Here is a 26,913-nt window from a genome sequence, read left to right as displayed (position 1 = left end):
TCCAAGGCAGGGAGCAGGTATTTAGTAACAACAGTCTTCCCCCCGGTGCTCGGAGGGAAACTGTATCTGTTCTCCCTACACTGGGCTTGGGGCCACACCCGGATGCCCAGGGCTCACGCCTGGTTCTGCACTCAGGAATCGCGCCTGGCACTGCTCAGGGGGTCACACTGCGCGCCAGGGATCGAGCCTGGGTCAGCAGCACGAGCCAAGCGCCCCTCCGGCCGGACTGTCCCTCTGACCCGGGAAACAATGTTTCAACACGAGGGCCGGGCTCAGGTCTGCCTACCAGTGCCGGAGTGCGGGCGGGACCTGACCCGCGTTGCTTCGGCTTGGAGCGGGGCTGTGCAGAGCCTGCCTGCGCCCATCTGGGAGGACCCCAAAATATCCTTCCAAGGAGACGGCAAGGAGAGGAGGGGAGGTGCCGCGCTGGCGAGGGAGCCACCCCGCCCCGGGCAGACCTGCCGCGCGCTGATCTTTCACGCTCCTGCGGCACGCAGCGGTCTGCAGAGTGGGCGTCGGGCGACGCCCCACGCCCCCTCCTTCCGGCCTGGCCCACGCGCACCCTTTCCGCCAGGGCCCCCTCTCCCTCCGGACTCTCTGGGGCTGCTCCTCGGAATTCACACCAGAGGGAAGGTGGGCGGGCGGGACTCAGGGCCGAGGGCGCTTCTCCTCCCGGGGAGGCCGCTCCACCCAAAGGTCAGAGCTGACGCAGGAACAGACATGCTGGGCACGAGGTAAGGCTGGACTTGCGGACCTGGCCCGTGGGGCGGGGCGGACCCGGAGACACCGGGGAGGACAGATCCAGGGGCGCGCGGGCACACGCACACGCACACGCACACGCGCGTGCACACAGACGCGTGCACACACAGACGCATGCGCTCACACGTGCACACACGCACGCACGCACACACAGGCACAGACGCACACGCACACACATGCCCGCGCACAGACGCACGCACACGCACGCGCACTTCCTGCTGCTCTGTGGGCCTCTCAGGTACCCCTGAGGGTCCCAGGATGGTGGGCAATTGGCCCGCTTGGGAGGGGGTTCACTGTCTGGGCGGGGCCAGTCAAGTACAGCAGAGGCAGCTACTGTGGGGACCTCCCTGGGGTGGCCAAGGAGTGGTGGGGTGTTCAGGGTGTGGTGGGGCGTGGCCAGGGAGTGATGGGGCGTGGCCGGGGAGTGGTGGGGCGTGGCCGGGGAGCGTCCGGGCAAGATTGGTTGGGGTGTTACTGGGAGCGAGCATTGGGGGTGGGTTTGGGGGGAAGGGTGTGGTCTCTGTCAGCAGGGGCCTCCCTAGGGGACAGAGTTTGGACAGCAGCTTGGCAGGTCTGGTGGGGGGGCTCAAATCCTGGTGAGGACAACTGGGCGGTCCCAGCAGATGAGGCCTCTGTCGCAGAGGGCAGCTGGGGGCGCTTCCCAGCCTCCACTGCCCAGCAGCCCAGCGCTGGTTTCTTGTCTCCTGCTACCTGTGTTGGGTCCCTCACGGCTGGGGGTGGGGGAGGCCCTGGGCATGCTGGGACCCTGGCACCTTCCTTGGCTGTGCCCCGGGGTTGAAAGGAGCAGGTTATTAGGCCAGCGGTGCCCCTGCAGCGGGCAGTTCCCAGTGCTGGGATAGTGCTGGCCCTCTGTGGCCGTTCCCTTCTGACCAACGTCCTCAGGCAGAGGGAGGACGTGTGCGCCCTGCAGAGACCCTGGCTCCTTCCTGGGTCTTCCGGGCACCACCGGTCGGGATTGCTGGGAGTGGGCCCTGGGCACTGCTCACCTCATGGGGAGGAGTGCTCCCGTCAGAACTCGGGCATCTGCAGCTGTGCCAGTCCCTCTGCCTGCTCTGTCTGTGCCCAGCCCCAGGGGCGTCTCTGAGCCGCGGTGGACCCTGGGATGTCCTGCAAAGGCCCCTGGGCAGCTGCTGTGCCCGGCCCACCCAGGTGGACTCAGTGAGCGCTGGCTACGAACCCAGGCCAGAACTTGGTATCCTGGTGCGAGACCTCGGATGGGGTGGCTCCCGACACTGGGGTGACGCCCTGGGTTGGTCCCCACCTGCACGGGCACTGCTGAGAGGGGACACGTGGCACAGGGCAGGGCCAGCAGCCAGTGCAGGCCCCAAGGGAGCAGGAGGCCAGAGAACCCCCTGGCTTGTCTGGGGGCATTTTCTGGAGCCTGGGGCAGGGGATTTGAGTCCACACCCTCAGGAAGGAGGCACAGGGTGTAACAGTGGGAGTCTCGGCTCTTGGGACTGGAGACGGGGGGGGGGGGGGGGAGAAGGCACCAGCCTTACACCCCAACATCAGAGGGTTCCCTGAGCACTGGTGGGGTCACTCCTGAGCTCTGAGCATCACTTACTGTGGCCCCAAATGTTCACTGTCCCTCAGAACTCAGAACCTTCTTGGGATCTGGGCCATGGGAGCTGGGACTCACTGAAGTCCTCAACATGGGGTGGTCCTGATGCCGTGTCCTGAGGGGCCTCAGACGTGGTGCTTCCAGGGCTGTCGAAGGCCCGCACAGACCATGGGGCACCGTGTCCGCCTCCACGCACCCCAGCCTGCTGACCAGACCACACGCGCTCCAGTTGCAGACCACGGCACCTCTGTGGTTGCTGCCCGCCTGGCGTGGCTCAGGCACCTGCCGGGGCCGCAGGCAATGCCAGAAGAGCCCGCCTGCACCCGGCTCGGGACGGGCCCCAGGGAGCGAGCGTGGCCGGGGCTCCTCTGCCTGGTTCCTTTGCGTCCGTGGAGCGGAGCTGGGATGGAAGCCAGGGCTGCCGCAAGAAGGTCCAGCTGCCTCCCGGCCCCCGGGGCAGCTCTGGCTACCAGGCGCCGCCGGGCCTGGCTCCTGAGGCAGGGAGGGGCAGCGGGCAGGCCGAGGGTAGAGAGCAGGGCTTCCAAGCAGGGGGCACTGCGCCCAGGCCCCTCTTGTTCCCTTGGGAGCAAAGAACAGGGTCCAGGGAGGAAACCCGGGTCTCGCCTTTGCACCGACACCCCATGTCCAGCGTCCAGCCAGGTTGTGAGGTGGGGGGCTAGGGGGGTTGAGGGCACCTGGGAGGCTGGGGCAGGGTGGGGGTGGGGGTCTTCCAGCACTGGACGGCAGCTCACCTGGGGCAAGGTCATGGCGTGTCTGGAAAAAGGTGGCTAACATGTGGGGTGTTAGGCAGGTGGGGTGTCAGCCCTGAGGCAGACGGGGTCACCAGGATGTGGGGGGCAGCGGCTGGAGTCAGGCGGGGGCTGTGAGAAGTGGGGTGCGGCAGAGCAGAGGTGAACCCTGCCTGCAGGGCAGAGAAGGATGCAGAAGATGGGTGCTGTCGTGCGGGGAGTCGCCTTCCTGCTGTGCAAACCCTGCCCCCCCCCCAGTGCTCAAGGTCATTCCTGGCAGGGTTTAGGGACCACCTGGAGACCAGCACCTCACCTGGTGCTCTCCAGTGTTTCCACCAGCCTTTAGCGATGATTCCAAGGGGCCGGGAAAGTGGCCCAAGGTGGGGTCTCGCGGGGAGCACGTGTGAGGCCCCAGGCTCAACCCAGCCTCTTTTTAGGGTCACATTCAGGGATGCTCAGGGGTTACTCCTGCACTCAGGAATTCCTCCTGCAGTGCTCAGGGAGACCAGATGGGATGCCAGGGATCGAACCCAGGACAGTGGCGTGCAGGGCAAGTGCCCTCTCTGCTGTGCTATCCGTCCAGCCCCGCTCCCCACCCCGGCCTCTGGCGTACCAAGCACCAGGGTGTGGACCCTGACAGACATTTCCTTCCCAGCAGAAACGAGACAGTCCGTTCCCAGAGGCGTCCCCGGGCCACTCCAGTGCAAAGGGTGGGGGGTGGGGGTGCAGCCGTCGTCGCACGCAGGCAGGCGGGAGGCAGGGCGTGCACGCCCCCTCTAGACAAAGATGAAAGGCTGGATAATTAAAGCTACTCAGAGCGACTCCAGGAAACCCTTTGTGGTGGAGAGCCGAGCAAACAGATGCCGGCCCCCGTTTCGGGAGCGCAGGGGCCTGTGAAATGACGAGACGAAAACAAAGCTTGGCGACAAGACTCTTGCTCTGGCTCCGGACCAAAACCACCGTGCGCTGCGGGCGCCACCCCACCCCCACGGGCCCCAGGGAACCTGCAGGACCTCCGTCCCCGCCCCTGCCCCCATGGGGACGGGCTGCAGGTCACGCAGAAGTTGGGACTCCTCTGGGGGAGAAGGGACGTTCCCGAGTGTTCCGGGCGGGCAGGCGGCAGGTCCTGGCCAGGCCTCCCGTGGGTGTCCGTCCGGAGATGGCTGCTGTCCAGGCCAGACCCAGGGCGGCGCGGGCACGGCCCCGTCTCCTCACAGCGCTGCCAGTTAATAACGGGCCGGGCCGGACGCCCGGAGCAGGTCGCGCCCGCCTCGGATATTGGGTGCACTGGGCTGTGACGCGTCTGGCTCCGGGCGGGCACAGGTGAGCGTGGGCCGCTACCAGCGCAGCCCCGGCGCGGCGGCCACGTGCTGGCCGTAGAGCTGCTGCAGCCGCTGGAGCAGCTCCTCCAGGTTCTCGCCGGTGCTCGCCGACAGGCCGATGGCCGCGTGCCCCAGGCGGGCCTGCAGCGCCGGCAGGCGCGCCCGGGCCTGCGGCAGGTCGATCTTGTTGGCGATGACGGCGTGGGGTCTCTGCGACAGGCCGCGGGCGTACTGCTCCAGCTCGGCCTGGAGGTCGGTCAGCTGCGTCCAGGGCTCCGGCACCGAGAGGTCCAGCACGAAGAGCAGCAGGACGCAGCGCTCGATGTGGCGCAGGAAGGCGCAGCCCAGCCCGCGGTTCTGGTGGGCCCCGCGCACGAGCCCGGGGATGTCAGCCACTGCAGGGGACACGGGGCCGTGTGGGAGGAGCAGCACCCCCAAACCCAGCCACGGCAGTCGCTGCCGGGCACCAGCCGGGGCCCATCTCTCCGGGGGCGGGAGGGGGGCCCAGAGCAGCTGAAGGGCCCTCGGCACCGACCGGCGGTTGCATTAGGGACAGGGGCTGCCACGGGCCCTGCGGGCCACGGCACCGGCAGCCTTGCTGTTTTTAATGGGGACGTTATCTTCTGGAAAGAGTTTTCTTCTCTCAAAACGGCAAGGGAAGCTGCATCAGTGTCCCGATGCCTGCATGGCGGAGGCCACTCAGCTCCCCCCACACACGGCAAGGAAGAGCCGCGAGAATCATTTCCTCACGCCTGAGATTTAAACTGACTCCTGGGTGGAGCCGAGGCAGCACGGGACTAGCCGGCTGGGGGCTGGAGAGAGCACGGCGGCTGGAGCAGCCCCAGGCTCAATCCCGGGTACCCACCAGCCCCCCTGAGCACCACCGAGTGTGGTCTAAGTGCGTGCACACACGCACACACACACAGAGACAGGGAGAGGGACCGGGGGTGGGGGGAGAGAACAAGAAAGAGCGAGAGAGCGAGAGAAGGAGGGAGAGGGAGGAGAGGGCGAGCGAGACGCTGACCAGAGCGCAGAGCAACCAGACCGTGGCCACGCCGAGTCCTACCTGCGACCTGCTGGTGGTCCTCGAAGTGGACGATCCCCACGTGGGGCTTGAGCGTGGTGAACGGGTAGGCGGCCACCGCTGGCCTGGCATTGGAGATGGCCCTGAGGAGCGAGGACTTGCCGGCGTTGGGAAAGCCCACCTGGGGGGTCAGCGTGAGGCCGCGTCAGGGCCGCGTCTGCAGGCACTGAGCGACCCGCCTGCCCCGCCGGGGGCCGCCTACCAGCCCGGCGTGCGCCACCATCTTCAGCTCCAGGAAGAGGACCCGCTCCTGGCCGGGCTGCCCGGGGGTGCAGGTGACGGGCGCGCGGTTGTCGTTGGCCAGAAAGAAGCGGTTGCCCTTGCCTCCGGCACCGCCCAGAGCAGCGACGAACTCGTCCCCCGCAGCCGCCAGGTCGGCCACCACTTCCTCACGCTCCTTCACTAAGGTGCCCACAGGGACCTGGGGTCAGAGGGGCCGGGGTCAGCGGGAGGGGAAGGGGGTCACCACGAGAGGCCGCCCGCCCCTGCCATCTGCCCTGCCAGGGAGGGGGACCCCGAGCACGAGCACAGCGGGCGGAGGGCGTCTGCCTCACACCCCATCCCGGCGGCAGCAGCCCCCCGAGCCCCCCGGAGTGACCCCTGAGCACCGCCGGGCGTGGCTCCGGAACCAGAAGCGCAAAACCCAAGCCTGGCCAGGAGGCCGGTGTCCGCACAAGCCGCCAGAAGAGGGACGCGCCCAGGACCCCCGCGGCCCCGCTCACCTTGACGTAGAGCACAGACCCGCCGCGCCCGAAGCAGTTCTTCCTGCCGCCACGCTCCCCGTCGACGCCCTGATACCGGGACAGCACGGACGCCAGCGACTTGACCTGCTGGTCCGCTGAGAGGCGGAACGGGGCGTGAGCCTGCGCCTGCCAGCCGGGCAGTGGCCACCAGGCTCCCTGGGCGCTAGGCCAACCCCCACCCCACGAGACCCCGGCGCCAGACACGTGGGCGACCGTCTCCAGGCGCCACCAGAAGGGGAGGGAAGACCCTTGCTCCGGCCCCTGCTGGGGGCCGTGCAGGCGGGCCGCCCCACTTGCCCCCCAGAAGCTGCTGGGCTCTGAAGGTCACCCTGCAAGTAAGTCTTCCTTTGTTTTTGGGCCACGGCCTTCAGTGCTCAGGGCTCTTTCCAGCAGTGCCTGCGGACGCCGAGTCTGCCGGATTCTAAGAAGGGTCAGCCACCAAGAAGGGTCAGCCACCGCAGGTGCCTTAGCTGCTGTCTGCCCCCGCCAAATCCCGTAACAGCACCACAAAAGCTGTGTCACGGTGCCATGACCGTTTGCCAAGCTGACCAGTCGCGTGTGGTAGCCTCCCAGGGCACCAAGGTGCCAACAGGCTCGATCCCCGACCCAGCCAGCTGCACCAGCTGTCCCCGCGGTCAGCTGCCAGGCTTGTTATCACAAAACAAAACTGGCAGAGTTGGGTTTTGGTACATCGTTTAAAGGTGAGAGTTTACTTAATTAAAAAAAGTCTTACCAGGTTTGTTTTTCTCGGGGGTGGGGCACACGTGGGGTTATGCCTGGCCCTGCACTCAGCAATCACTCCTGGTGGTGTTCAGGGGGCCACAGGGGATGCCTCGTTCAAACAAACCTGGGACCACCAGAAGTGCCTCCCCGCTGTGCCATCTCTCCAGCCCCCGTCTACCAGGTTTTAGTTTAATTCAGATTCTCCTCAGGGCCCTCAGTGGCCAAGCCTGGGCCGTGAGTGCACGAGAGCTGGGCCCAGCCCGAAGCTCCTGCCCAGGGCACTCCCTGCACACGCTGGTCTCCCCCGGGCACCTGCCTCGCAGGATGACGTGGCCGCCGTTGCCTCCGTCACCGCCGTCCGGGCCGCCAAACTCTTTCCGGGGCTCACTGTGGAAGCAGCTCACCCCATCGCCTCCATGTCCCCCTCGGACGAGCACTCGGCGACAGTCCACGAAATGCTTCTTCTGCAGAGACAGACACGGTCAGTGGCCGCTGCCCTCAGGGGCCAGGAGCCAGCGAAAGTGCCGTCTGCCTCAGAACTACCCGCACTGGGCCGGGGGCATAGCCGGAGCCCTGCCTCTTGGGCCCCCCACGTGCCTGAGTGGCTCCACAGAATTGGGGGGCCGGCCCACAGCCACCACACAAAGTCGTGGCCCATTTGAGGGTTCTGGGTGTCTGGAGCGTGCACGAAACACCTCCAGATCCCACAGTCCTGCCAGCCCAGCAGGATGGGGAAATAACACAGAAGCCAGCTGAGCTCAATAAACAAGACAGGAACACACCAGCTCAATTGGCAGCCGTAGCCGAGAACCCACAGACAAGGATTTAACAATCCCGTGGTCACATGTGACATTTCTTCTTCTTCTTCTTCTTTTTTCTTTTTTTGGCAGGAGGGCCACATACGAAAGTAACGCTCGGGGGCTACTCCTGGTTGGGCACTCGGAACCTGCTCCTCGTGGGGCTCAGGGGAATGGGTGGGATTCTGGAACTGAACCCTGGTGGGCCGTGTGCAAGGGAAACGCCCTCCCCGCTGTACTCTCGCTCTGGTCCCTCACAAATGATCTTCTACTGAAACATTTTTTGAAAATCGCATTGGCCATTTAGTGGCAACATGCAACGTAAAACGAATTACCTCTGTCTGTTAAGGGGGCAGGCTGGGGGGAAGTTCGGGAACACGGGGACACTGGGGAACGGGGACATCGGAACACCGAATGCCTGTAACCAATCATCACGGACAACTGCTTAAACGCAGGGCGGAAAACGCCTCAGTTCCAAAAGGAAAGATCTTCCCACTAAGGGAAAAGATTGGGGGGCTAGAGAAATAACACGGGGGCTAAGGTCTGCTGGCACACGGCTGACTCAACCACGCCCCAGCACCACGCGGGGTCCCCAAGCCCCAGCAGGAGAGGCCTGCGCACCAGGGGGCGTTGCTCTCAAGGCACCGTGGCCGCGCTGCCTGCGGAAGGCCCGTTCGAACCCCGGCTCCACGTGGGCCCCAAGCACCGCCAGGAGAGACCCCCACGTCAGAACAGGGAACCAAGTGTGGTCCCCAAACGAAACCCAACGAGGAAAAGCCTATTCCTAAAAAAGACGTCTGAAGGCGAATTGAAGAACCCGCTCCCACAAGTGACCACTTCCTGTGGGCGCGTGGGAATCAGCGGCAGGTGCCGAAGCCCCGTCCCCGGCGGGAAGGCGACTCGGAAGAGCCCCGCCGGCCCCTCGGCTCTGCCCACGCAGAAACGAGCCCGGAGGGGGCAGCGGAACAGGGCCGGCCGGCTCTGGGGAAGGGCCAGGCTTCACCCCGGGCCCCCCAGTCGGCCTCATGCAGAGTCCCAGAGCCCACCCGTACACAGTCCCAGGTGGGGCCGGGTCTGTCCTCCCATCGACTGCTCCACTCCAAGGACCAGCTTCACACACACACACACACACACACACACACACACACACACACACACACACACACTCAGAAACACAAAACATTTTCATTTTTGTGCTTTCACAGAAAACTATGTTTTGGCACCACCGTGTGGAAACCCCGTGAACTAGCACCTGAGAAACGCCCGCAGTGGCCGCAGCCCAGAGCCCAGGGCTGCAGCAGCTCACCAGGCAACAGGCCCGGCTCAAGACGGGCGGAGAGAAAACTCGACCCCATTCCCTTCTGGCTGGGGAGGGACAAACCACGCCTGAGCTTGAGACGCTGGCTGTACAGACGGACGGCCCACGGGATTCTCCCGAAGCCCGGCTGGGCTAACCCCTGGCCCGGCTGCTCTTTTAAGAGAAAAGGGGGAAAAAAAAAGAGAACAGACCCTTCCCTCCCCTCCTCCCTTCCCTTACACCTCTTGGGTCACACCCGGCTGCTCTTTTAGGAGAAAAGAGGGAAAAAAAGAAAAAGAAAGAAAATCGACTCCTTTGTTTCCTTCTCCTTTTGGGTCACACCTGGCGATGCTCAGGGGTTACTCTTGGTTCTACACTCAGGAATCCCTCCTGGCGGTGCTCGGGGGACCCTATGGGATGCCGGGGCGTGGACCTGGGTCGGCCGGTGCTGTGCTGTCGTTCCAGCCCCATCCCTGCATTTTTTTCTTTCAGTTTTCGAGCCCTACCTGTCTGTGCTGCAGGGTCACTCCTGGCAGTGCTTGGGGGTCTACTGGGATGCTGGGGATGGAAACGGGGCGGGGGGGTCCACAGGCAATGCAGCACCCTCTGCGCGGCGGCGCCATCTCTTGGCCCGCCTCCCACCACGTCCCAGGCGCCCAGGGCAGGGCCTCACCTGCTTCTTCTCAGAGAGCCTCTTCCTGGGGGCATCCTGGCGCTGGTCACAGCAGGGCCGGCCGGCAGAGAGTCGGAGGGGGGCGGTGGGGGGCCCGAGCACCCGGGCAAGCAGAGCGCAGTGCCCCAGGGGCCGGGGGCTCGCCGAGAGCAGCCGTGCAGGAACCATGGCCCTGCCCAAGTCAGAACGGCCAAGTCGGACGCTGGCTTGAGCCGGAGCTTCCCGCAGGAACTAAGGACGCGCGTGTGCCGAGCCCTGGCACTCGCGCCCGCATCTCCCGAGGCCGTGTGCTCTCCTGGCCGACAATGCTGGCACGTGTGTTGGGCTCGAGTTTTCTTGCTCCCGCCTTCCTCTTCCTAAAACACCCGAATAAAATCTGTCTTACTTAAAAAGAAACTACAGGATGTGCCTGGCACCTGGCGGAAGTTAGACCCCCCCTTTTTTTTCTTTTTGGGTCACAACCAGTGATGCTCGGGGCTTACTCCTGGCTCTGCACTCAGGAATTACGGCGGTGCTCCGGGGGATTATATGGGGTGCTGGGAATTGAACCCGGGTCGGCCGCATGCAAGGGAAACGCCCTGCCTGCTGTGCTACTGCTCCAGCCCTGGTTAGTCATTTTTAGACCAAATGAACGAGTCCTCCCTCAGTCTGCCTGACATGGACTCTGGGTGGCCACGGCCCCGCTGGCCCACCAGTCCTGGGCTGCTTCGGAGTGGCTGCGCCTGCCACCTCCCACCCTGCACTGAGGCAAGCTGGGGAGGGAGCGCAGGGGACCACTGGGCTTGAGGCCTGGAGCACCGCGGGGTGTGGCCCAGAACCAAGAAGCTGTCCGTGAAAAGGCGAGTTCATTGTTTTGTTTGCATTTTGGGTCACACCCCGCGTTGCCCAGGGGTTACTCCTGGCTCTGCACTCAGGAACAACTTCTGGCGGAGTTTGGGGGATCATCGGGGATGCTGGGGATTGAACCCGGGTCGGCTGCATGGAAGGCACACGCCCTCCCCGCTGCTTGATTACTCCGGCCCGAAAAGGTGAGCTCTTAAACACTCAAACACCGGCGCTGGAGAGAGCACAGTGGGGAAGGCGCCTGCCTGGCACGTGGCCAAACTGGCTTCAGTTCCCAACACTGCATACGGCTTGGCCTGAGCACGACCAGGAGTGACCCCCGGGCACAGAGCAGGAGTAAGTCCGGAGCACGGCCAGGCGGCCCAGAAGCAAAGAACCGCGCCAGGACAGCCCAGATGGCAGAGCAGAGCCAAGCACACGCGACGGGCTGCTCGAACCCTGCTGGGCGCAGGCCCTGCTAAATTTAGCAAGGCGGACTCCAGGCCCCGGGCAGCGCCTGCAGTCCGAGGGGCGAGGCGGGACTCAGAGAACAGCAAGGGGGGCGCTTTGGCAGCCGCTGCCCGTCTGCTTTGGCAGAGCACAGGCGGCACACGCAGGGCGGCGGAGGCTCTCCCCGCCAGCCGCCCGGGGACTGGGCCCGGCGCGTCCACGCAGGACTCCGTGCCCGCGAGGACACACGGACACACGGGGGGGCGGGGCTGTTCCTGGGGCGGTCGCTGCCTGCGGGGCGCTGCTGGGCGCACAAGGGGGTCCGGCCGGGCACAGGCTGGGGCGAACCGCCACTTGCCTTCCGGCCCCCGACCTTGTTTCCTTCGTGGGCGGGGGCCACGTCCTGCGGTGCTCTGGGGGGGCGTACGGGGGCTGGGGACGGAGCCTGCTGGCTCGCGAAGCGCCCGGAGCCCGCACCTGGCCAGCGCCCAGGGGTCGCCCCTGCGCCCCCTCCACCCGCGGGAATGCAGCCCCGGACGCGAGCGGGAAGCGCGTCCCGGCAGGAAGCAACTTGCAGAACCACCTGCTGGCCGGGGGACCCCACACCGCGCGGCCCCTCGGGCCCCCCGGCCCGTCCGCGCCCGGAACCCCGGGCCCCCGGCAGCCCGGCCCGCCCGGGCCCTCGAGGAGACGGACGCGCTCGGCCCCGGGCACGGGCGCCCGCGGCGGGGCGAGGCCAGGCCGGGGCCGCCCCCTCGGCCGTGTCGCGGGCCACGAGCCGCCCCGCCCCCTCCGCGCGCCTCGCGGGACCGCGGGCCACGCGCGCCGGCGGGGCTGGGGGAGGACGCCCCCCGCCCGCCCTCCTCACCTGCGCGGGGCCCGGCGGCGCACCGGGCGGACGTGACGTCACAGCCGCGCGCCGCGCCGGCCCCGCGCTTCCGGCGCCGTCTCCGCGGGCGCGAGGGGCGGGGTCGCGGGTCGCTAGCTCGGGGTGGGGGTGGGGGACGGGACGGACGCGGGCGGGGTGGAGGTGGGTGGGGAGGTCGCGAGCGCGGGGTGGGGGCGCGGGGTGAAGGTCGCGAGCGCGGGGTGGGGGCCCGTGGGGGGGCGGTCGCGAGCACGGGGGGTCGGGGGGGCCGGGGGGAGGTCGCGAGCTCGGGGTGGGGGGGGACGGACGCGGGCGGGGTCGAGATGGGTGGGGAGGTCGCGAGCGCGGGGGCCGGGCCCGTGGGGAGGTCGCGGTGGGGGGGGGCGTCCCGCGAGCGGCCCGGGTCCGAGGAAGCCAGGCCAGCCAGGCGGGTTTGAGGAACCAGTTTATTGGCAGATACACCCGCAGCGCAGGCCCACGCCGCGCACAGACGCCACGTTAAATAAACGTTCTGTTATTCATCATTAAATATATTAACACCGGGGAGCATGTATAAATTAAGAAATAAATGTATAAACTATCTCACAAAGTGCTTTTTAAAATATATACACAACATTCAAGAAATTCTTAATGTAAGACATTTCAGATTGAAGTTTTGGGATAAGTTTTTTAAGTGTCCTTTTCTTTCAAAAAGTATTATTACAGCACTGGCACACACACACACACACACACACACATACACACACACACACACACACATAAAAGGCATATTCCCAGATTGGCAAGGAATAAAAATAAACTATTTTCACAGTTACCTAAAATGTTTGACATTTTCAGTGGGAAAACACAGTCCCCAGTCGCATTTGCACATTACTTCTAAGAAAGTGGTCAGAAGGGTCCTGGGGGTCAGCTGAGGAGAAGGCACAGGAGTACCTAAGCCCTCACATGGTCGAGCACTGACTGGACATGGACGTACCTGGAAGCCCTTAGCAGCGTTCCACGTTCTGGAAACCCATCGGCCCACAGACACCCCGTGCCCCATCGGGGTCCAGCTGCTCCGGGAAGAGGGAGAGCCTGTCGCTGGACCCCGCATCACCTCCGCGTGGGCCTCAGTCCTGCACCGGCAAGGTGGGGACAGCCTTTGCCACCACGTCCCCCAGCATGGACCATCAGGATTCATTCAAGCAAAAACCCCAAAACACACGAAAATGCCTTGTAAACCTTGAAGAACATAAAAAAATTCAAACAGAAGATGTACCCATTAAAAAGCATCGCAGTCAACCCATTTTGTCCAAAACTGGCTATGTTTTGTTTTGTATTTTCTTGGTTGGTCTTGGATATATCTCAGCACTTAAAGGATTTGTAGTAAATATGGATATTATTAAGTAATATGTCCATATTTATTACTTTTGGAAAATAATAGGGTTTGACTTTTAACCGTAATTTTTCAAGTGAGCTGTCTTAAAAGTTTTGCATGGAATTTAAATATGATTTAACGTCCCAGGAATGTAAAACTCAAATTGATCTATATGAAACTCTTGTCGAGAGGAACAGAGAAATGTCACCAGGATTCTTCCTTGAAGGAAAGAATTGTTTATGTCCCTTGAAGAAAAGGAATGCTCGCTCGGACGGCTGAACACGTCATTCCTGGAAGAAATAATACACAACACACAAGCTGCCCGGTGACAGGGACGTGGCGCCAATACTTTAAATTATGAATTTAAAACCGAGATACTCAATTTTCAACCCCAAGATGACCATCAGACAAACAAGGGCCAAAGTCAAAGTAGTTCCCGAGAGTGACTCTGCTCTGGCCAGCCCGCGCTGACCCTCGCTTCACGATTCACAGTTCCTGAAATTAAATCAGTGATCCTTCCTTTTTTTTTGTAAGCAAAAGAGCTTTGCGGGGGTGGGGGGGAGGGCGAGAGGCAGTTACTGAGCAGAGCCGGGCAGGCAGGTGCTCAGTGCCACTGAGTGAAGGACCTGACGCGGCCACTCTGGACAGAAACCGACCTCGCTGCTCCTCTGCGCCTCGCAGGGGCTGCCACCGGCCGGACGCGGCGTCGCGGGAGGTAAGTTGACAGCCCACATACAACTGCCGAGGACAGCCAGACCCAAGGTCTGTTTTATGAACACACAGACTATGGCATTTGCGGAAATGTCCCATCTCTGGGCACAGAATACTTGGATGACGAAGGACCCCTAAAGCTAGCTAGAAACATCGAGAAGGGCGGACAGACACGGGCCGACCTCTCCGTCGTACGGACACAGAATACTATACACAGCACCAAGTCTGCCTCACCGCCAAGTGCCACCTCGCGCCAGCAGCACCCGGCCACGCCATCCTGCGCGAGCCGTGGGTGTGTCACGTCCACGCGCAGCGCTGTGCGGTCGGCTCGGCTCGGCTCAGCTCCGCTGCCACCCTCCAGCCCCTGCGGCACGTGCCATGCCCGGCTCCCAGCAGCCTGCGCCCTCCTTACTGCTGGTAGTTTCCGTACTGGCCCTGGAAGAGACCGAGCCTCGGGTCACGCCGGGAAGTCCCCAAGAGGAGACCCCGCGGCCCCGGGCCCTGAGCGTGTGCGTGCCCCCTCCCGGCACCCCCCGACACCTGAAGGTGCGTGCGCGAGTTTCCACGCTGCACATCCCGGACCCACCTCCACCCCCGACGTCCCCGGATCTGCCCCCGTCCCTGCACATCTCCCTGCCCATGGACCCTCCCGGACAGGACTCTAAGCCCCCTCCCCGCTCCAGGGCACTCACCACAAGAGGACCCCCTTCTCGCTCCAGGGTGCCGCCCTCCCCGCTGTGCGGATCAACGCTTCTCCCCCAACCGCCCGAGCCAACGGTCCCTGCTGCTCCCCCGAGGCCCTGTCCTGACCCCGCGGGCACAAGCCTGACCAGGGCAGGGTGGCCTCGGGGGGCCGGAGCAGGGAAGCCGCAGGCGCGCTTCAAGCTCAGAAGCCAGAGAAACCTGCCTGCTCGTAGCCGTAAGGCCGCTGCTGCTGGGCGGACGGGCCGCTCTGGGCCGCTCGGTAGCTCCCGTACTGCTGCCCTTGTCCTTGCTGGTAGCTGGGGTACTGCGAGGGGGCGCCCTGCGCCGGTCCTGAGAACGAGTGAAACACGCCCGCTCCAGTCCACACGCCACCGCCCCTAGGCAAAGGGGCCGCCCCCCTCACCCGCAGGCCCCCTGCTGCCCACGGACCAGCGACACAGGCGCACGCCCGAACTGACAGCGCACAGCAGACCTCAGCACACACCAGCTCTCATGGCACGCACTAGATCTCACCAGCACATGCCAGATCTCACGGCACATATCAGACCTCACAGCACATACCAGGTCTCATGGTACACACCAGACGTCACCGGCACGTGCCGTATCTCACGGCACATACTAGATCTCACAGCACACGCCAGGCCTCAGCACACACCAGATCTCACCAGCACACGCCAGACCTCACAGCACAGGCCAGTTCTCAGCAGTGCATAGGGGTGACGGGGCAGGCAGACCCTTGCCCAGGCGACCGCGCTGGGTGAGAACAGCCCCTGGGCGGGGAGCGCAGCCGAGGAGCTGGAGGCTGAGGGGAGAGCCACAGAAATGCTTGAAAATGCTACGGGGGGGTGGGGGGGTGGAGGGGGGGGTGGCAAGAGAGAGGCTGGGAGTAGAGGCCTGCGGGTGATCCACCCAGGTTGATCCCAGCCCCACGCTGCTCTCCCGAGCCCCGCCAGGAGTAACCACAGAGCACAGAACCGGGAGGAAGGCCTGAGCACAGCGGGGTGTGGCCCCAACAATGACAGCACAGGAGTGAGGCGCTCGCCTCGCCAACAGCCCGAGCTCAGCTCCCGGCACTGTCTGTGGTCCCCCAAGCCCCACTAGGCCACCCTGAGCACAGCCGGGCGTGGCCCAAAAGACAACACAAAAGCCTGCAGTAGTGGGGCCGGAGAGACACGGTGCGCAGGGCGCTTGCCTTGCACCTGGCCAGTCTGGGTTTCAGCGTCGCCGTCCCAGATGGTCCCCTGAGCCCGCCTGCCAGGAGCAAGCCCTGAGTACAGCCTCCGGCCAAAACAAACGGCAACTGTTCGTTCTGGGGCTGGAGGGACAGTGCAGTGGGCCAGAGACAGCACCTGCTTTGCGTGTGGGCGACACAGGTTCAATCCCTGGCACGACGGGAGCCCTGAGCACCGCCAAGTGTGGCTTCCAAGACCAAACACCCAAACGCCAACCGCGACTAGTGGCCAGTGAGATGCTCAAGGGACAGGAGGGCCCGCCGGGAGGCACTGCCCAGGGAGGGGCTGGAGCAATAGCACAGCGGGGAGGGCGCTTGCCTTGTGTGCGGCCGACCCGGGTTCAATTCCCAACATCCTAGGAGGTACCCTGCGCACTGCCAGGAGTATTTCCCGAGTGCGGAGCCAGGAGGAACCCCTGAGCATTGCCAGGAGTGACCCCGAAAGAAAAAAAAACAAAAACCAAACCAAAAAACCCAGGGAAGAATCGAATCAACTCATCTAAAACGCTCCTAGGAACATGCACAGAAGCCGAGAGAAATCTTCCAGTGTGCTCTTCCCCATGGTGAGCTGCCCACAGGCCTGCCGAGGGAAGACCCTGCACGTGACATGCAAGGACCCCAGCACCCAGATTCCCACGTCAGGAGGAGAGAGCCACCTCCGGAGGCCCCTGACATGCTGTGTGGAAGGGGGGTGGGGAGACGGCGACGAAACACCGCCGAACGCGCAGGACACACATGCCAGCACACATCCATCTACATCATGTACGTACGTGCACACTCCTAGCACTCACACGCGTGTATGTGGGGCCCATGGAAAGGCACATGCAGAGAGGCACACACGCAGGCACACGAGCACACGCAGGCACATAGACGCACACACACGCACACGCAGATATGCGTACACTCTTGCACATGGGCACACACAGACACACTCATGCACGTGAGCATGCACACAGGGACACGCAAGCAGGCGCACACACACAGGCACATACATTCATGCACACGGGCACACGCACACACACATGCGCATACACAGACACGCAGGCAGTGGCGTGGGCAGGGCCAGGCTGAGCCTCTGGGCGCTTCCACGAGCCCCTCCCTCTCCTGGAAGGCCTGGGTCAGGGCGGTCACTGCGGCCCTCGGCCTGGATAGCCATTCCCAGCAGCGGCAGGGAGATGGCGACTAGGCTGGAACCCGTGGGCAGACCACAGTCTGCCGGTGCTCCTGAAAAGGGGCTCCTCAAGGGGGTGGCCCCCAGCCAACGCACAGACACACAGACACACACAGAAGGCGTGGGCCAGGCCAAGGGTCCCCTCACCAGAGGACCCTGCGCCCCACTCAGCCCTGGCACAGCCACAGGGGGCCCTCGCAAAACCTTTCGCCGACCCCCCGGGGGCTGCCTGGGCCACTCACCGTAGCCCTGCTGCTGCCCGGGGTAGCCCTGCTGGCCGGGGTACTGCTGCTGGTAGCCCGCCTGCTGCGGGGCCGCGCCCTGCTGGTAGCCCGCCTGCTGCTGGCTGTACTGGGAGCTCCCTGCAAAGCCAAGGACAGAGCAGTCAGAGGGGGGAGGCCAGGCCCCTCCCTTGGCCCCTCCTGGTCCGGAAGGATGCGAGGAGAAGGCGGATACCCAAATTACACCAGGGCCAGGCCAGCTCACCGGGCCAAGAGCAGGCTTTCCCGTGGGGGCCGGGCTGGACCCCCGTTCCGCCGAGGATGTCCACCGGGCCCAGCCAGGACTGGCCCCAAACCGCCAGGAGCAGCGTGCAGAACCGTGTCCCCCCAATTGGACGCCTCTGCTGTACCCCGGTGCCACCCCAACTCTCCTTCCGGTGGTGCCCACCCCGCAGTGCTCATGGGTCCTGTGGTGCTGGGGTGTGAGCTCTACCACTCAGGCCCCATCTGCAGCCCCCTGGAGAAGTGCTCCAGGGAGAGGTGTTGCTGGGAGGGGCCACGAGTGGTCCCAGAAGCAGCCCAGAAGATCCGTGGCAGACACGGGCCTTGTGGCCTGGACCCACGATAAGGGGCCGCCGGGCCGTGCTGGAGGCCGAGGGCCCAACCCCAGACACTACCCACCCGCAAGCTGCGGGACCGCGAGTCCATGGGCAGAGTCCCCGGCGCACATGGGGCTGCGTGTCCACGCACATGGAACTATGCGTCCGCACAAAGCCCACCTGCGTGTGGCTGGCGTGCTCACACGCGGAGCACCGGGGCAGCAGGCCCCGTGAGACCTTGACATTCAGGCTGCACGTGGCCACGGGCACCATCCCTGGGGGACCTGAAACTCGCGGCTGGGACCCGCCCAGTCTCGGCTGGTTAGTGGGACCAAGGGCGAGCAGGTCCTGAGACCCCCACGGGCCGTGAAGCCCACAGCCAGTAGGCGCCTCCGGAGGAAAGTTCCGGAAGCGCCGCCCGCCCTGGGTGTGGGCCCCCGCTCTTACCGCCCTCGTAGTAGTGCTGGGTGGACTCCTCGAAGGAGCGGTCGTAGCTCTGCTCCGTGTAGGGCGGCTGCTGGTAGGCGTACTCACTGTGCCCTGCGGGCAGACGGGCGTCAGCGGGGCACGCGCCCCGCGCCCTTCCCCCAGAGGACGCGGCCCCGGCAACAGGGCGGGAGGACTCAAGGCCAGGCCCAGGGCCGGGCCGCTCACCGTCGGGGTAGTACTGCTGGCTCATGGGCTCCGAGGCGGCCTGACCGTGGCCGTACTGCTCGCCGCTGTAGTACTCCTCCTGGCCCAAGTACTGCTGGGAAGAGCCTGCGGGGAGGGGCCACACCTCTCAGGGCGCTGCTCCGAGGAGCCCTGGGCCCCAGGGTGGGCACCGGCCGGCCCGGCCCGCCTTCGGGAAGGCCCAGCTGGAGGACCGGGAGCCCCGAGCCCGGCCGGGGCAGTACCTTGCTGCGAGGGCCGGTACGGCGCCAGGGGCCGCTGGCTCATCAGGCTGCTGCCCTGCCCGCCGGGGCCCATCATGGCCAGGGCCGGCTGGTTCTGGTAGTGCTGGCCTCCGCCCTGCGCCGAGCTGTAGTGGGACGAGGCTGCCTGCTGGTGCATCATGGACACTGGGGGACGGACAGGCCCGGGTCAGCCACCTGCAGGCTGAGTCCCGTGTACCCCTCCCCCCACACATGGCAGCCCCCTGGCACCAGTACTGCTGCCTGGTGCTGCATTCCAGGTTCCTGGGGCTCCGGGCAGAGCCGTGCGCCAGTGCTGAGCTCTCCACCTGGCCCCTGCACCAACCCGTAAGCCGCTCCCCGATCGGGAAACGCCGGGCAGTGCCAGGCGCCACCTCAGGCCCGGCCCGACTCTCCAGGTGCCGAGACGCGGCCTTCCCTCTGCACAGCTGGACCCCGCCTGCCCGGGTCTTGGCCCCCACCCACTGGCCTGTCCCTGCAGTGCCGTCCACACAGCAGGAGACGCAGCGCAGGCACGACCAACACGTCTCGTCTACACTGCCGGCCAGGGTGCGGGTCCCAGCAGCTCTCCGCGGCTACCTGGGTTGGACTGCATGTTGATGTTGGCCCGGGACACGTAGCTGCCCATGGCGCCCTGGCCCTGCAGGGACACGCTCTGCGAGGGGCCCGCGTGGCTGTAGCCGGGTCCCGAGCCGTGGCCGCTGCCCGACATGCTCATGGAGGTGGTGGGCAGCGTGCTGGGCGCCGTCTGCTGCATGGGCACGTGGTTGGGGCCTGCGGAGGGACGGGGGCTGTCACGCGGCCGGCCTGGTCTTCCCGCACCAACCCTGCGTCGCGCCTCCGAGGAGCCCTGAGGACACCCCGCTGGGCACGGGCACTCACCGTTGCCGATCTGGCCCTGCATGAGCGAGGCCGCAGGCAGGCCGGAGCCAATGGCGTCGCTGAGGCTGCCCTGGGCATGCAGGCCCTGGCCGGAGGCGCCCTGGGGCAGTGCCCCGGGACCCAGGTTCATGCTCTGGGTTGGCGGCTGTGGGTGACAGGAACAGGAACGGTGTGGGTGCCTGAGGACCCATCACGTCCACCCCGGGCCGACCACACGGTTGGGGACGCAAGGTGGGCTCCCCCGATCCAGTTCCACAGGCCTGCCCCCCCACTGGTCACATACCACGAGACACTGTGTCCCTGAACCTTAGCTGCCCTCGGGGGCTGGGGTGCCCGGGGGCGGAAGTGCTGGCAGGCCCACCCGGGCTGGTGCTGACCTCCGCTCAGGCCCCAGGAGCCAGAGGGAGCGGAGCGGGGCTGCCCCTGCCCCTGGACTGTGGAACACATGCAGGGTCAGCCTTGGATGGCTGGGGGTCATCCCCGACATCCTCGGGGGGCCCGAGTCCACCAGGAGTGAGCCCCAAGCACCACTGGGTGCGGCCCCAAAATAAAAAGGAAAAGTCAAAGAAGGACCGGTTTCTCCGGACGCTTGCCAGGCCCCGTTCCTGCTGGAGCCCCGCTGCCCCGGGGTCCCAGCTCCCCCGACTCACGGCGGGCAGCAGGGACTGCATGTTCTGGTTGGAGTCCGCGATGGTGGCCAGGTAGACCAGGTTCCGGTGCAGGGCCTGCTGGTACCTGTGGGGGGAGTCGGGCGATTACCCCGGGCGGGGTGGGTGGGGGGAGACCCTGCGGGCGGGGGGGGCGGGCACTCACTGGGTGCACTCGGCCGTCTTGCCCTTGCTCTGGTACTCCAGGATGCACTGGATCAGGTGGTGGTTCTCGTCCAGCATCTGGAGGAGGACACGCGGGTGACGCAGCCGTCTGGGGAGCCTCCGTGCGAGGCGACCTGCGCCCGGCGGGGGCCAGCTCCACGCAGCCACGGCAGGGACAGGCCTGGTGAAGAGCCCGAGGGGACGGGGGCCACGGCAGGAGGGCAGTGGCCTCGGGTGGGGGGTCCTGGCAGGCAGGGCTGGCGGGAGGGGCAGTGACACTGACTGTCCAGTTACTGACAGGTCCGGGGTGGGCCTGCCTGTGGCCAGTACAGCAGGGGGCCGCAGGGCGTGCCTGGCCGCGTGGGCCTCCACAGGGCCAGGGCTGCTGTCTCCTCCGTCAGGCGGCCCCTGAGCAGCACTGAGATGGAGCCGGGCCGGGAAGGGCACTTCCAGCCCCTCAGGCTGCTTCTCTCTCCCCTTTGCACCCCAAGTTGCTGCTGCAATGGCTGGGGGGGGTCCCACAGGCCGGCGGCCGCAGGGGTCCAAGTACACCCCCTGCCAGTCCCACCCCAGCTCCGCACTTCCCGCCACACGCCGGCTGGCGCTGCAGGGACCCGCCAGAGCCGCGTGAGGAGGCGGGGCAGCAGCCGCGGGGGCCGCGGCAGAGAAGGAGCAGAGTGTCCCAGGCAGCACGGGTGGCGGCCAGCTCTGCAGGGACAGATCCAAGGCCAGGGTGGACACGAGGCACGCAAGGTCCTAGCAGCCAGGCAGGAGTCACAGAGGCCAGGAGCAAAGCCCAGCGGCACCTCAAAGGAGCAAAGGCCGCAGAGCCGTGCTTGGAGCCGGACCCGCCTGTGGGGATGGCACCCAGGAGAGTGGACGGGCCCTCAGGCCCCACTCCAGCCGGGCAGCGCCTGCAGCCATCGTGGAACATTCCAGAGACACGTAGATGGAACATGCAGAGAACACAAGGAGACATGCGCAGAGCAGGCGGGAGACAGGCAGAGAGCACGTGGAGACAGACATGCACTCAGGCAGCACCTGGGCAGCACGCAGTGTGGGGCCCCTGGGCAGCTCAGAGTGGCAGCAGGCAGAGCTCCATGCAGCCGAATCCCGCGGCAAGCAGAGGGGAGGCCTGGGGGCTCCGAGCCCCCCTCCCGGGGGAGCCCCTGAAGCTCCTTACAGAGCTGGACACTGGCCTTTGCAGAAAACCCTGCACCAGGGAGATGCTACAAAGGGCCACACCTGGGCCCCGCAGCACCCCGGGCAGGAAGCAACCCCCAAGCCACGGATGCGGCCCAGAAACCCCCACCAGGGAGCGGGGCGGGAGGGACAGGGAGACAGCCACGGGACGGCAAAGCCTGAGCAAGGAGCTGTCGGGCCAGGAGAGTGTCCGTGGGAGAGCGGCTGGGCTGGGCTGCTGGTGTGGCCCCCCAGAAGACAAGAGGAAGCCAGGCCTTCATCATGGAGACGGGAAGGGGTCAGTTCAATGGGAAGGGCGCCGGCTGCGCTCGTGGCCGATGTGGGTTTGCTCCCTGGTACTCCAGCGTCCGCTGAAGCCCAGCGGCGATGCCAGCACAGAGCCAGGAGCACCACCGGGTGTGTCCCCAGAACAGAAAAGAAACAAGAAGTCGCAAAGAGGTGCTCTTGGAGCCGCCAGGCTGGGTGCTGGCTCCTGCCTGGCAGTGACCCATGCTGCCGGCTGCGGTCTCTGAGTGTGGCTTCCGGGGACACAGCTCTGCACCCCGTGCGGGTCAGGGGGCACGCAAACTGCTGTGCCTCTGGCCTCAGCGCTGGGGGGCTAGAGGTCAGCAGAAAGGGCATGGCGGCAGAGGGGCTGCCCGGGACCCGACAGGAAGGGGTCAGCTGGGACTTGGTGGGGCCCTGAGCGGAGATGGGCAGAGGCATGGCCCTGGCACCAGGGTGCGCAGACACTGGCACTGCTCCTTCCTCTGCCGGAGAGGAGCTGGGAGGGGACAGACTTGGAGGGCTGCTCGGGCAGACTCAACAGCAGCCTGGCGACATGGGCAAGGCGTAGGGTGTGTCCAGCCCTCACCAGAGCTGCCCGGGGCCTGCGGCACCTCCACGGGACACAAGGCGACCCCAGAGACCCCAAGGCAGCACAGGTGGCGAGAGCGGGGGCCACAGTCTCAGGGCACACCCTTGCATGTACGCAGACAGACACACACACATGCTCAACGCACACACAAGATGCACAGACGTTCACTGACACGCACGGTCCTGAGTGTTATGCGGGAAGACGGGCTGACTGCTCACGGGGCCTGCCCGCCCGCCTGCCCGAGGAAGGAGGGCCGGGGGGTACCAAGACAGCGCCCACAGCCTCTGCCGCGAGGCGCTCCAAGGTCAGCGCTGGAGCTTCTGGCCCTCCGAGTCACCAGGGCGGCCCCTCGGGCACCGCCGCTAACTATGCTGGGCGCTGCGCCAGGCTGCGGGCTCAGCTCCGGGCCTCCAGCAGGACTGCCCAGGGGACCCGGGGGAGGCGGCATTGAAGGGGGCACCCACATTGAGTACCAGTGTGCCAGGGTGAGGGCAGGTGCCGGCTCCCCACTCCTCACGCCAAGCTCACCAGTGCGGGCCCGGGAAAGAGGCCTGGACGCAGCCAGACCCCCGGGGACACGGTCAGGGGTCCAAGGCGGGCTGGGACGGCCAGGCTCAAGTGCACACGGCTTGGCCTGGAGAACTGGGGGAGGCTCTGCGGAGGGGGTGAGTGCGCGGGCCAGGAGGGCGGCCGGGAACAATGGATGCTCCGGGGAGCAGGAGCGAGTGTCCGGGCCGGGCGGACTCGGAGCCCTGCTGGCCGGCAGGTCCCTCGGCCTCGGCGTTCAGCCCCTGCCCGTTCTCCAAGGGACGGCCAGTGCACTTCGGCTGCGCTGCGGCCTCCGGGCCCCTCCCGGCCCAACAGCCCTCGGAGCAGCGACAGCCACGGCGGGGGGACCCCAAGTCCAGGCGGGGCTGCCCCTCGCGCCCCCAGGAGAGGCTGGAGAACGCCCGACGCGCGGCCGGCTGCGGGCTTTTGTCGCAGGCGAACCGAGCCCCACGCGCGTCCTCCGCAGCAGGGGAGAGCCAACTTCCAGAACCTTCCCGGGAGCGCGGGCGCGAGGGGTCACACCCTTGGGGCGCCCGGGCAGGGCGCGGGGCCGCCGGGACGTCCCGCCCGCGCGCGCGCCCCTTTGTGCGGGGCCCGCGCTGCCCCGCCGACAGGTGCGCCGGGCGCGGCTGCGGGACCCGGCGCGCGCCCCCCGCGGCCCGCGCCCCGCGCCCGCGCCCCGAGGGGGCGGGTCCCCGCGCGCCCCCGCGCCCCGCCGCCGCCGCCCGCGCCCCGCGCCGCGGCCGTCCAGCCGCGCGGCCCCGGCTTTGTTCGCGCCCGCGCCCCGCGCCCGCCGCCCGCGCCCCGCCCGCCGCGCCGCCCCGCCCGCGCCCACCTTCTGGATGGTCTGCTGCGTGACCTCGCCCTTGCCGCGGGGCCGCGCGGACGCGAAGGCCACCGACATGGTCGCGGCGCGGACTCAGCCCCCGAGCGTCGGGGCCGCGGCTCCGGCTCCGCGCGCTCGGCGGCCCCGGGCGCTCATGCTCCGCCGCGCGGGGGCCGCGCGCGCGGGGGGCGCCGCGCCGTGGGCTCGCCCGCGCCGCGCCGCCGCCACGCGCCCCGCGCCCGCCGCGCCGCCGCCCCGCGCGCCGCCCGCGCCGCCGCCCGCCCGCGCGCCGCGCCCCGCCGGCCGCGCCCCGGCCCGCGCCCCGCCGCCCGCCGCGCCGCCCGCCGCCCCCCGCCCGCCGCGCCGGTGGTTCGGCCCGGCCGCGCCCCGCCCGCGCCCGCCCCCGCCCGCCGCGACGTCACCGCGCGCCGCGACGTCACCGCGCCGCCCGACGCGGCCGCGCTGCGGGGCGGCGCTGCGGGCGGCGGGCGGGCGGGCGCGCCGCAGCCGTGAGTGTGCGCTTTTGGCCGCGCCGCCGCCGGCATGAGCTACGACCGCGCCATCACCGTCTTCTCGCCCGACGGGCACCTCTTCCAGGTCGAGTACGCGCAGGAGGCCGTCAAGAAGGGCTCCACCGCGGTGAGCGCACCCGGGGCCGCGGGCCGGGCCGGGCCGGGGCGCGCGGGCCGGAGGCGGACGCGGGCGGGCGCTGCGCGGGGCGGGCCGGGAGCGCCCCTCGCCGGGCGGCCGCGCGGCTGCGGGAGCCCGAGCCGAGCCCGAGCGCGCCCGGCCGGCCCCCGCGCCTCCGCCGCTCGCCTTTGTCCCCGCGCGCGGCGCAGCGGCGCCGGCCCGAGTCCCGGGCCCGTGCGCGCTTTTGCTTTTGGTTCTGCCCCCTCGGACGCCCGTCCCGGGGAGCCCAGCGGGCGTGGCGCCGGCCCGCCCTGTCCCTCGAGCTTCGCTTTGGCGTGGGGAAGCCAAGGTCTGCGACGGCGGCCCGAGGGCCCCTGCCCGGCCCCGCGCGCACGCGCCCCCGCCCGCACACGCCGCCCGCGTCCGGCCGCGAGGAACGAGACGAAGGCGGAAACCCCAGGAGCCCGGGCGCGTGCGCGGGCAGCCGCGGGTCTGGGGGGCCCAGCTCGCCTTCGCGCTGCTGAAACTGGCCCCCCGTTGCCACCCACCCGGGGGCCTTGGACTCGCGCTTACGCCCGGGGCCGCACTTGCCCTGCTCCGGGCTCATTCCGGGGGAACTGTCGAGGACTTTATGGGCTCTGGGGGTCCAGCCCTGCTCCCCTGGGTGCCAGGCAAGTGTCCTACCGGGTTGCTCTGACTCTCCGGTTGTTGACGGTGTCTCCGGCGCTGCCCGCCTGGGCGCCTCCCTTCAGTCGCTCCCCTCTGTCCCGTCCGCAGGTGGGCGTGCGGGGGAAGGACATCGTGGTCCTGGGGGTGGAGAAGAAGTCCGTGGCCAAGCTGCAGGATGAGCGGACCGTGCGCAAGATCTGCGCGCTGGACGACAACGTGTGCATGGCCTTTGCGGGTGAGTGTGGCAGAGGTGGCCGCGGGGGTGGGGCACCTTCTCAGTAAGAGCCCCCGTCCTCAGGAATGTTGAAGTCTGGCTCAAAGCGAGCACAGACTCTGCCCCGAGGGAACGCAGGCCAGGGGCCCGCTCTGGGCTGGACATGGGCTTTGCCTGTGGGGGCACTGGCTGCTGCTGGCCGCTGAGTTTGAAGTGGTCAGCGGGGCCTTTCCTGCCACGGCTGCTCCTGGGGGTTGGAGACGCTTGTGCCCAGCGTGGGGGAGGCAGCTGTCAGCACTGCCCATGCCTTACCGCAGGTCTCACCGCCGACGCCAGGATCGTCATCAACAGGGCCCGGGTGGAGTGCCAGAGCCACCGGCTGACCGTGGAGGACCCGGTCACCGTGGAGTACATCACCCGCTACATTGCCAGCCTCAAGCAGGTGAGCGTCGCTGTCTGTGCTCTGTGCTCGGGTCGCCGGGTCCTCCCGAGAGCGTGGAGGCCTGGACGCGTGTTGTCGCTTCGTCCCTAACCTGGACCTTGGGAGGCGCGGCTCAGGGATCCGGCCTTTGCCTTCCGTGCTTGGGGCCCTGGGTTTCCTTTCTGGGCCGCCTGGAGCCCAGGAGCCCTGCCTGTGTGGGAGTGAGACCCAGCCTTTCCCGGCAGCGCTACACGCAGAGCAATGGGCGGCGGCCCTTCGGCATCTCGGCCCTGATCGTGGGCTTCGACTTTGACGGCACCCCGAGACTCTATCAGACCGACCCCTCAGGCACCTACCATGCCTGGAAGGTGAGTGCGGGAGGTTGGTCCTCGCGGCCTGGGGCCCAGGTGCGTGAGGCTGCAGTGGCCCTGCAAGGTCCATGTGTTTTAGGCTAATGCCATCGGACGGGGTGCCAAGTCCGTCCGCGAATTCCTGGAGAAGAATTATACGGACGAAGCCATCGAGACGGACGATCTGACCATCAAGCTGGTCATCAAGGCCCTCCTGGAAGTGAGTCTGCGTGTGGGTTGGGGGGGGCGGCGTGTGCCAACTGGGGCGCAGGGGTCTGGGCTGTGTGGGGTTGGTGGGTGGGTGTGCCCAGACGCCCACGGGGCTTTCTCCCTCCAGGTGGTCCAGTCAGGAGGCAAGAACATCGAACTGGCTGTCATGAGGCGGGACCAGCCCCTCAAGGTGACCGGGCTGCGGGGTTGTGGGTGCCCTGGGTTCTGCCCTAGCATCAGGCTGATTGCAGACTTCCCTTTCACAGATTTTAAATCCTGAAGAGATTGAGAAGTACGTAGCTGAAATTGAGAAAGAAAAGGAAGAGAACGAAAAGAAGAAACAGAAAAAAGCATCGTGAGGCATAAATGTGCTTGTGGCGATTTTTTTTAAATTAAATCATGGTTTCACAGAACGACATGCAGCTGCTGTCTGCCCGGGCGTCCGGTGCCCTCAATAAAGTCCATGTTTTCTAGCCTTGACGCGTCTGGTGTGACGGGAGACCGCCTCCCCGG

The 26,913-nt window shown here is 66.6% G+C and overlaps 3 protein-coding genes across 3 annotated transcripts; 1 reads left to right on the top strand and 2 right to left on the bottom strand.

Annotated features, from left to right (window-relative positions):
- Nucleotides 1–4,132: 4,132 nt before the first annotated feature.
- MTG2 (mitochondrial ribosome associated GTPase 2) lies at nucleotides 4,133–10,058 on the bottom strand. Its single transcript, XM_056108076.1, has 6 exons — nucleotides 9,730–10,058; nucleotides 7,279–7,426; nucleotides 6,219–6,334; nucleotides 5,699–5,917; nucleotides 5,479–5,617; nucleotides 4,133–4,807 (listed from the first exon to the last, which is right to left on the bottom strand). Exons 1-6 carry the CDS (start codon nucleotides 9,895–9,897, stop codon nucleotides 4,428–4,430), a joined length of 1,170 nt encoding a protein of 389 aa, XP_055964051.1. The 5' UTR covers nucleotides 9,898–10,058; the 3' UTR covers nucleotides 4,133–4,427.
- Nucleotides 10,059–14,823: 4,765 nt separating this feature from the next.
- SS18L1 (SS18L1 subunit of BAF chromatin remodeling complex) lies at nucleotides 14,824–24,124 on the bottom strand. The gene is made up of 10 exons (XM_056108131.1): nucleotides 23,916–24,124; nucleotides 20,474–20,550; nucleotides 20,311–20,395; nucleotides 19,661–19,805; nucleotides 19,358–19,552; nucleotides 18,761–18,925; nucleotides 18,519–18,623; nucleotides 18,312–18,404; nucleotides 17,287–17,406; nucleotides 14,824–14,972 (listed from the first exon to the last, which is right to left on the bottom strand). Exons 1-10 carry the CDS (start codon nucleotides 23,982–23,984, stop codon nucleotides 14,824–14,826), a joined length of 1,203 nt encoding a protein of 400 aa, XP_055964106.1. The 5' UTR covers nucleotides 23,985–24,124.
- Nucleotides 24,125–24,385: 261 nt separating this feature from the next.
- Nucleotides 24,386–26,875, top strand: PSMA7 (proteasome 20S subunit alpha 7). Its single transcript, XM_056108078.1, has 7 exons — nucleotides 24,386–24,545; nucleotides 25,314–25,440; nucleotides 25,737–25,861; nucleotides 26,086–26,208; nucleotides 26,291–26,410; nucleotides 26,528–26,590; nucleotides 26,667–26,875. The coding sequence occupies exons 1-7, from the start codon at nucleotides 24,450–24,452 to the stop codon at nucleotides 26,757–26,759; spliced, it is 747 nt and encodes a 248-aa protein (XP_055964053.1). The 5' UTR covers nucleotides 24,386–24,449; the 3' UTR covers nucleotides 26,760–26,875.
- The last annotated feature ends 38 nt before the right edge of the window (nucleotides 26,876–26,913 follow it).

The sequence above is a fragment of the Sorex fumeus genome, unplaced genomic scaffold, assembly GCF_029834395.1.
Source record: "Sorex fumeus unplaced genomic scaffold, SorFum_2.1 ptg000193l, whole genome shotgun sequence".
Taxonomy (NCBI): Eukaryota; Metazoa; Chordata; class Mammalia; order Eulipotyphla; family Soricidae; genus Sorex; species Sorex fumeus.
The sequence above is the reverse complement of the archived record's forward strand: the minus strand, read 5'-3'. Positions and strand labels throughout refer to the sequence as shown.

Coding starts and splice junctions, on each gene's coding strand:
- PSMA7 (XM_056108078.1), top strand. CDS start 24,450: ATGAGCTACGACCGCGCCATCACCGTCTTCTCGCCCGACGGGCACCTC. Junction 24,546..25,313: donor TCAAGAAGGGCTCCACCGCG/GTGAGCGCACCC, acceptor TCCCGTCCGCAG/GTGGGCGTGCGGGGGAAGGA. Junction 26,209..26,290: donor GCACCTACCATGCCTGGAAG/GTGAGTGCGGGA, acceptor CATGTGTTTTAG/GCTAATGCCATCGGACGGGG.
- SS18L1 (XM_056108131.1), bottom strand. CDS start 23,984: ATGTCGGTGGCCTTCGCGTCCGCGCGGCCCCGCGGCAAGGGCGAGGTC. Junction 18,624..18,760: donor GTACCGGCCCTCGCAGCAAG/GTACTGCCCCGG, acceptor CCCTCCCCGCAG/GCTCTTCCCAGCAGTACTTG. Junction 17,407..18,311: donor CCAGCACTACTACGAGGGCG/GTAAGAGCGGGG, acceptor TTGGCTTTGCAG/GGAGCTCCCAGTACAGCCAG.
- MTG2 (XM_056108076.1), bottom strand. CDS start 9,897: ATGGTTCCTGCACGGCTGCTCTCGGCGAGCCCCCGGCCCCTGGGGCAC. Junction 5,918..6,218: donor GGTCTGTGCTCTACGTCAAG/GTGAGCGGGGCC, acceptor CTCTGACCCCAG/GTCCCTGTGGGCACCTTAGT. Junction 4,808..5,478: donor GGACCACCAGCAGGTCGCAG/GTAGGACTCGGC, acceptor TGTCCCCTGCAG/TGGCTGACATCCCCGGGCTC.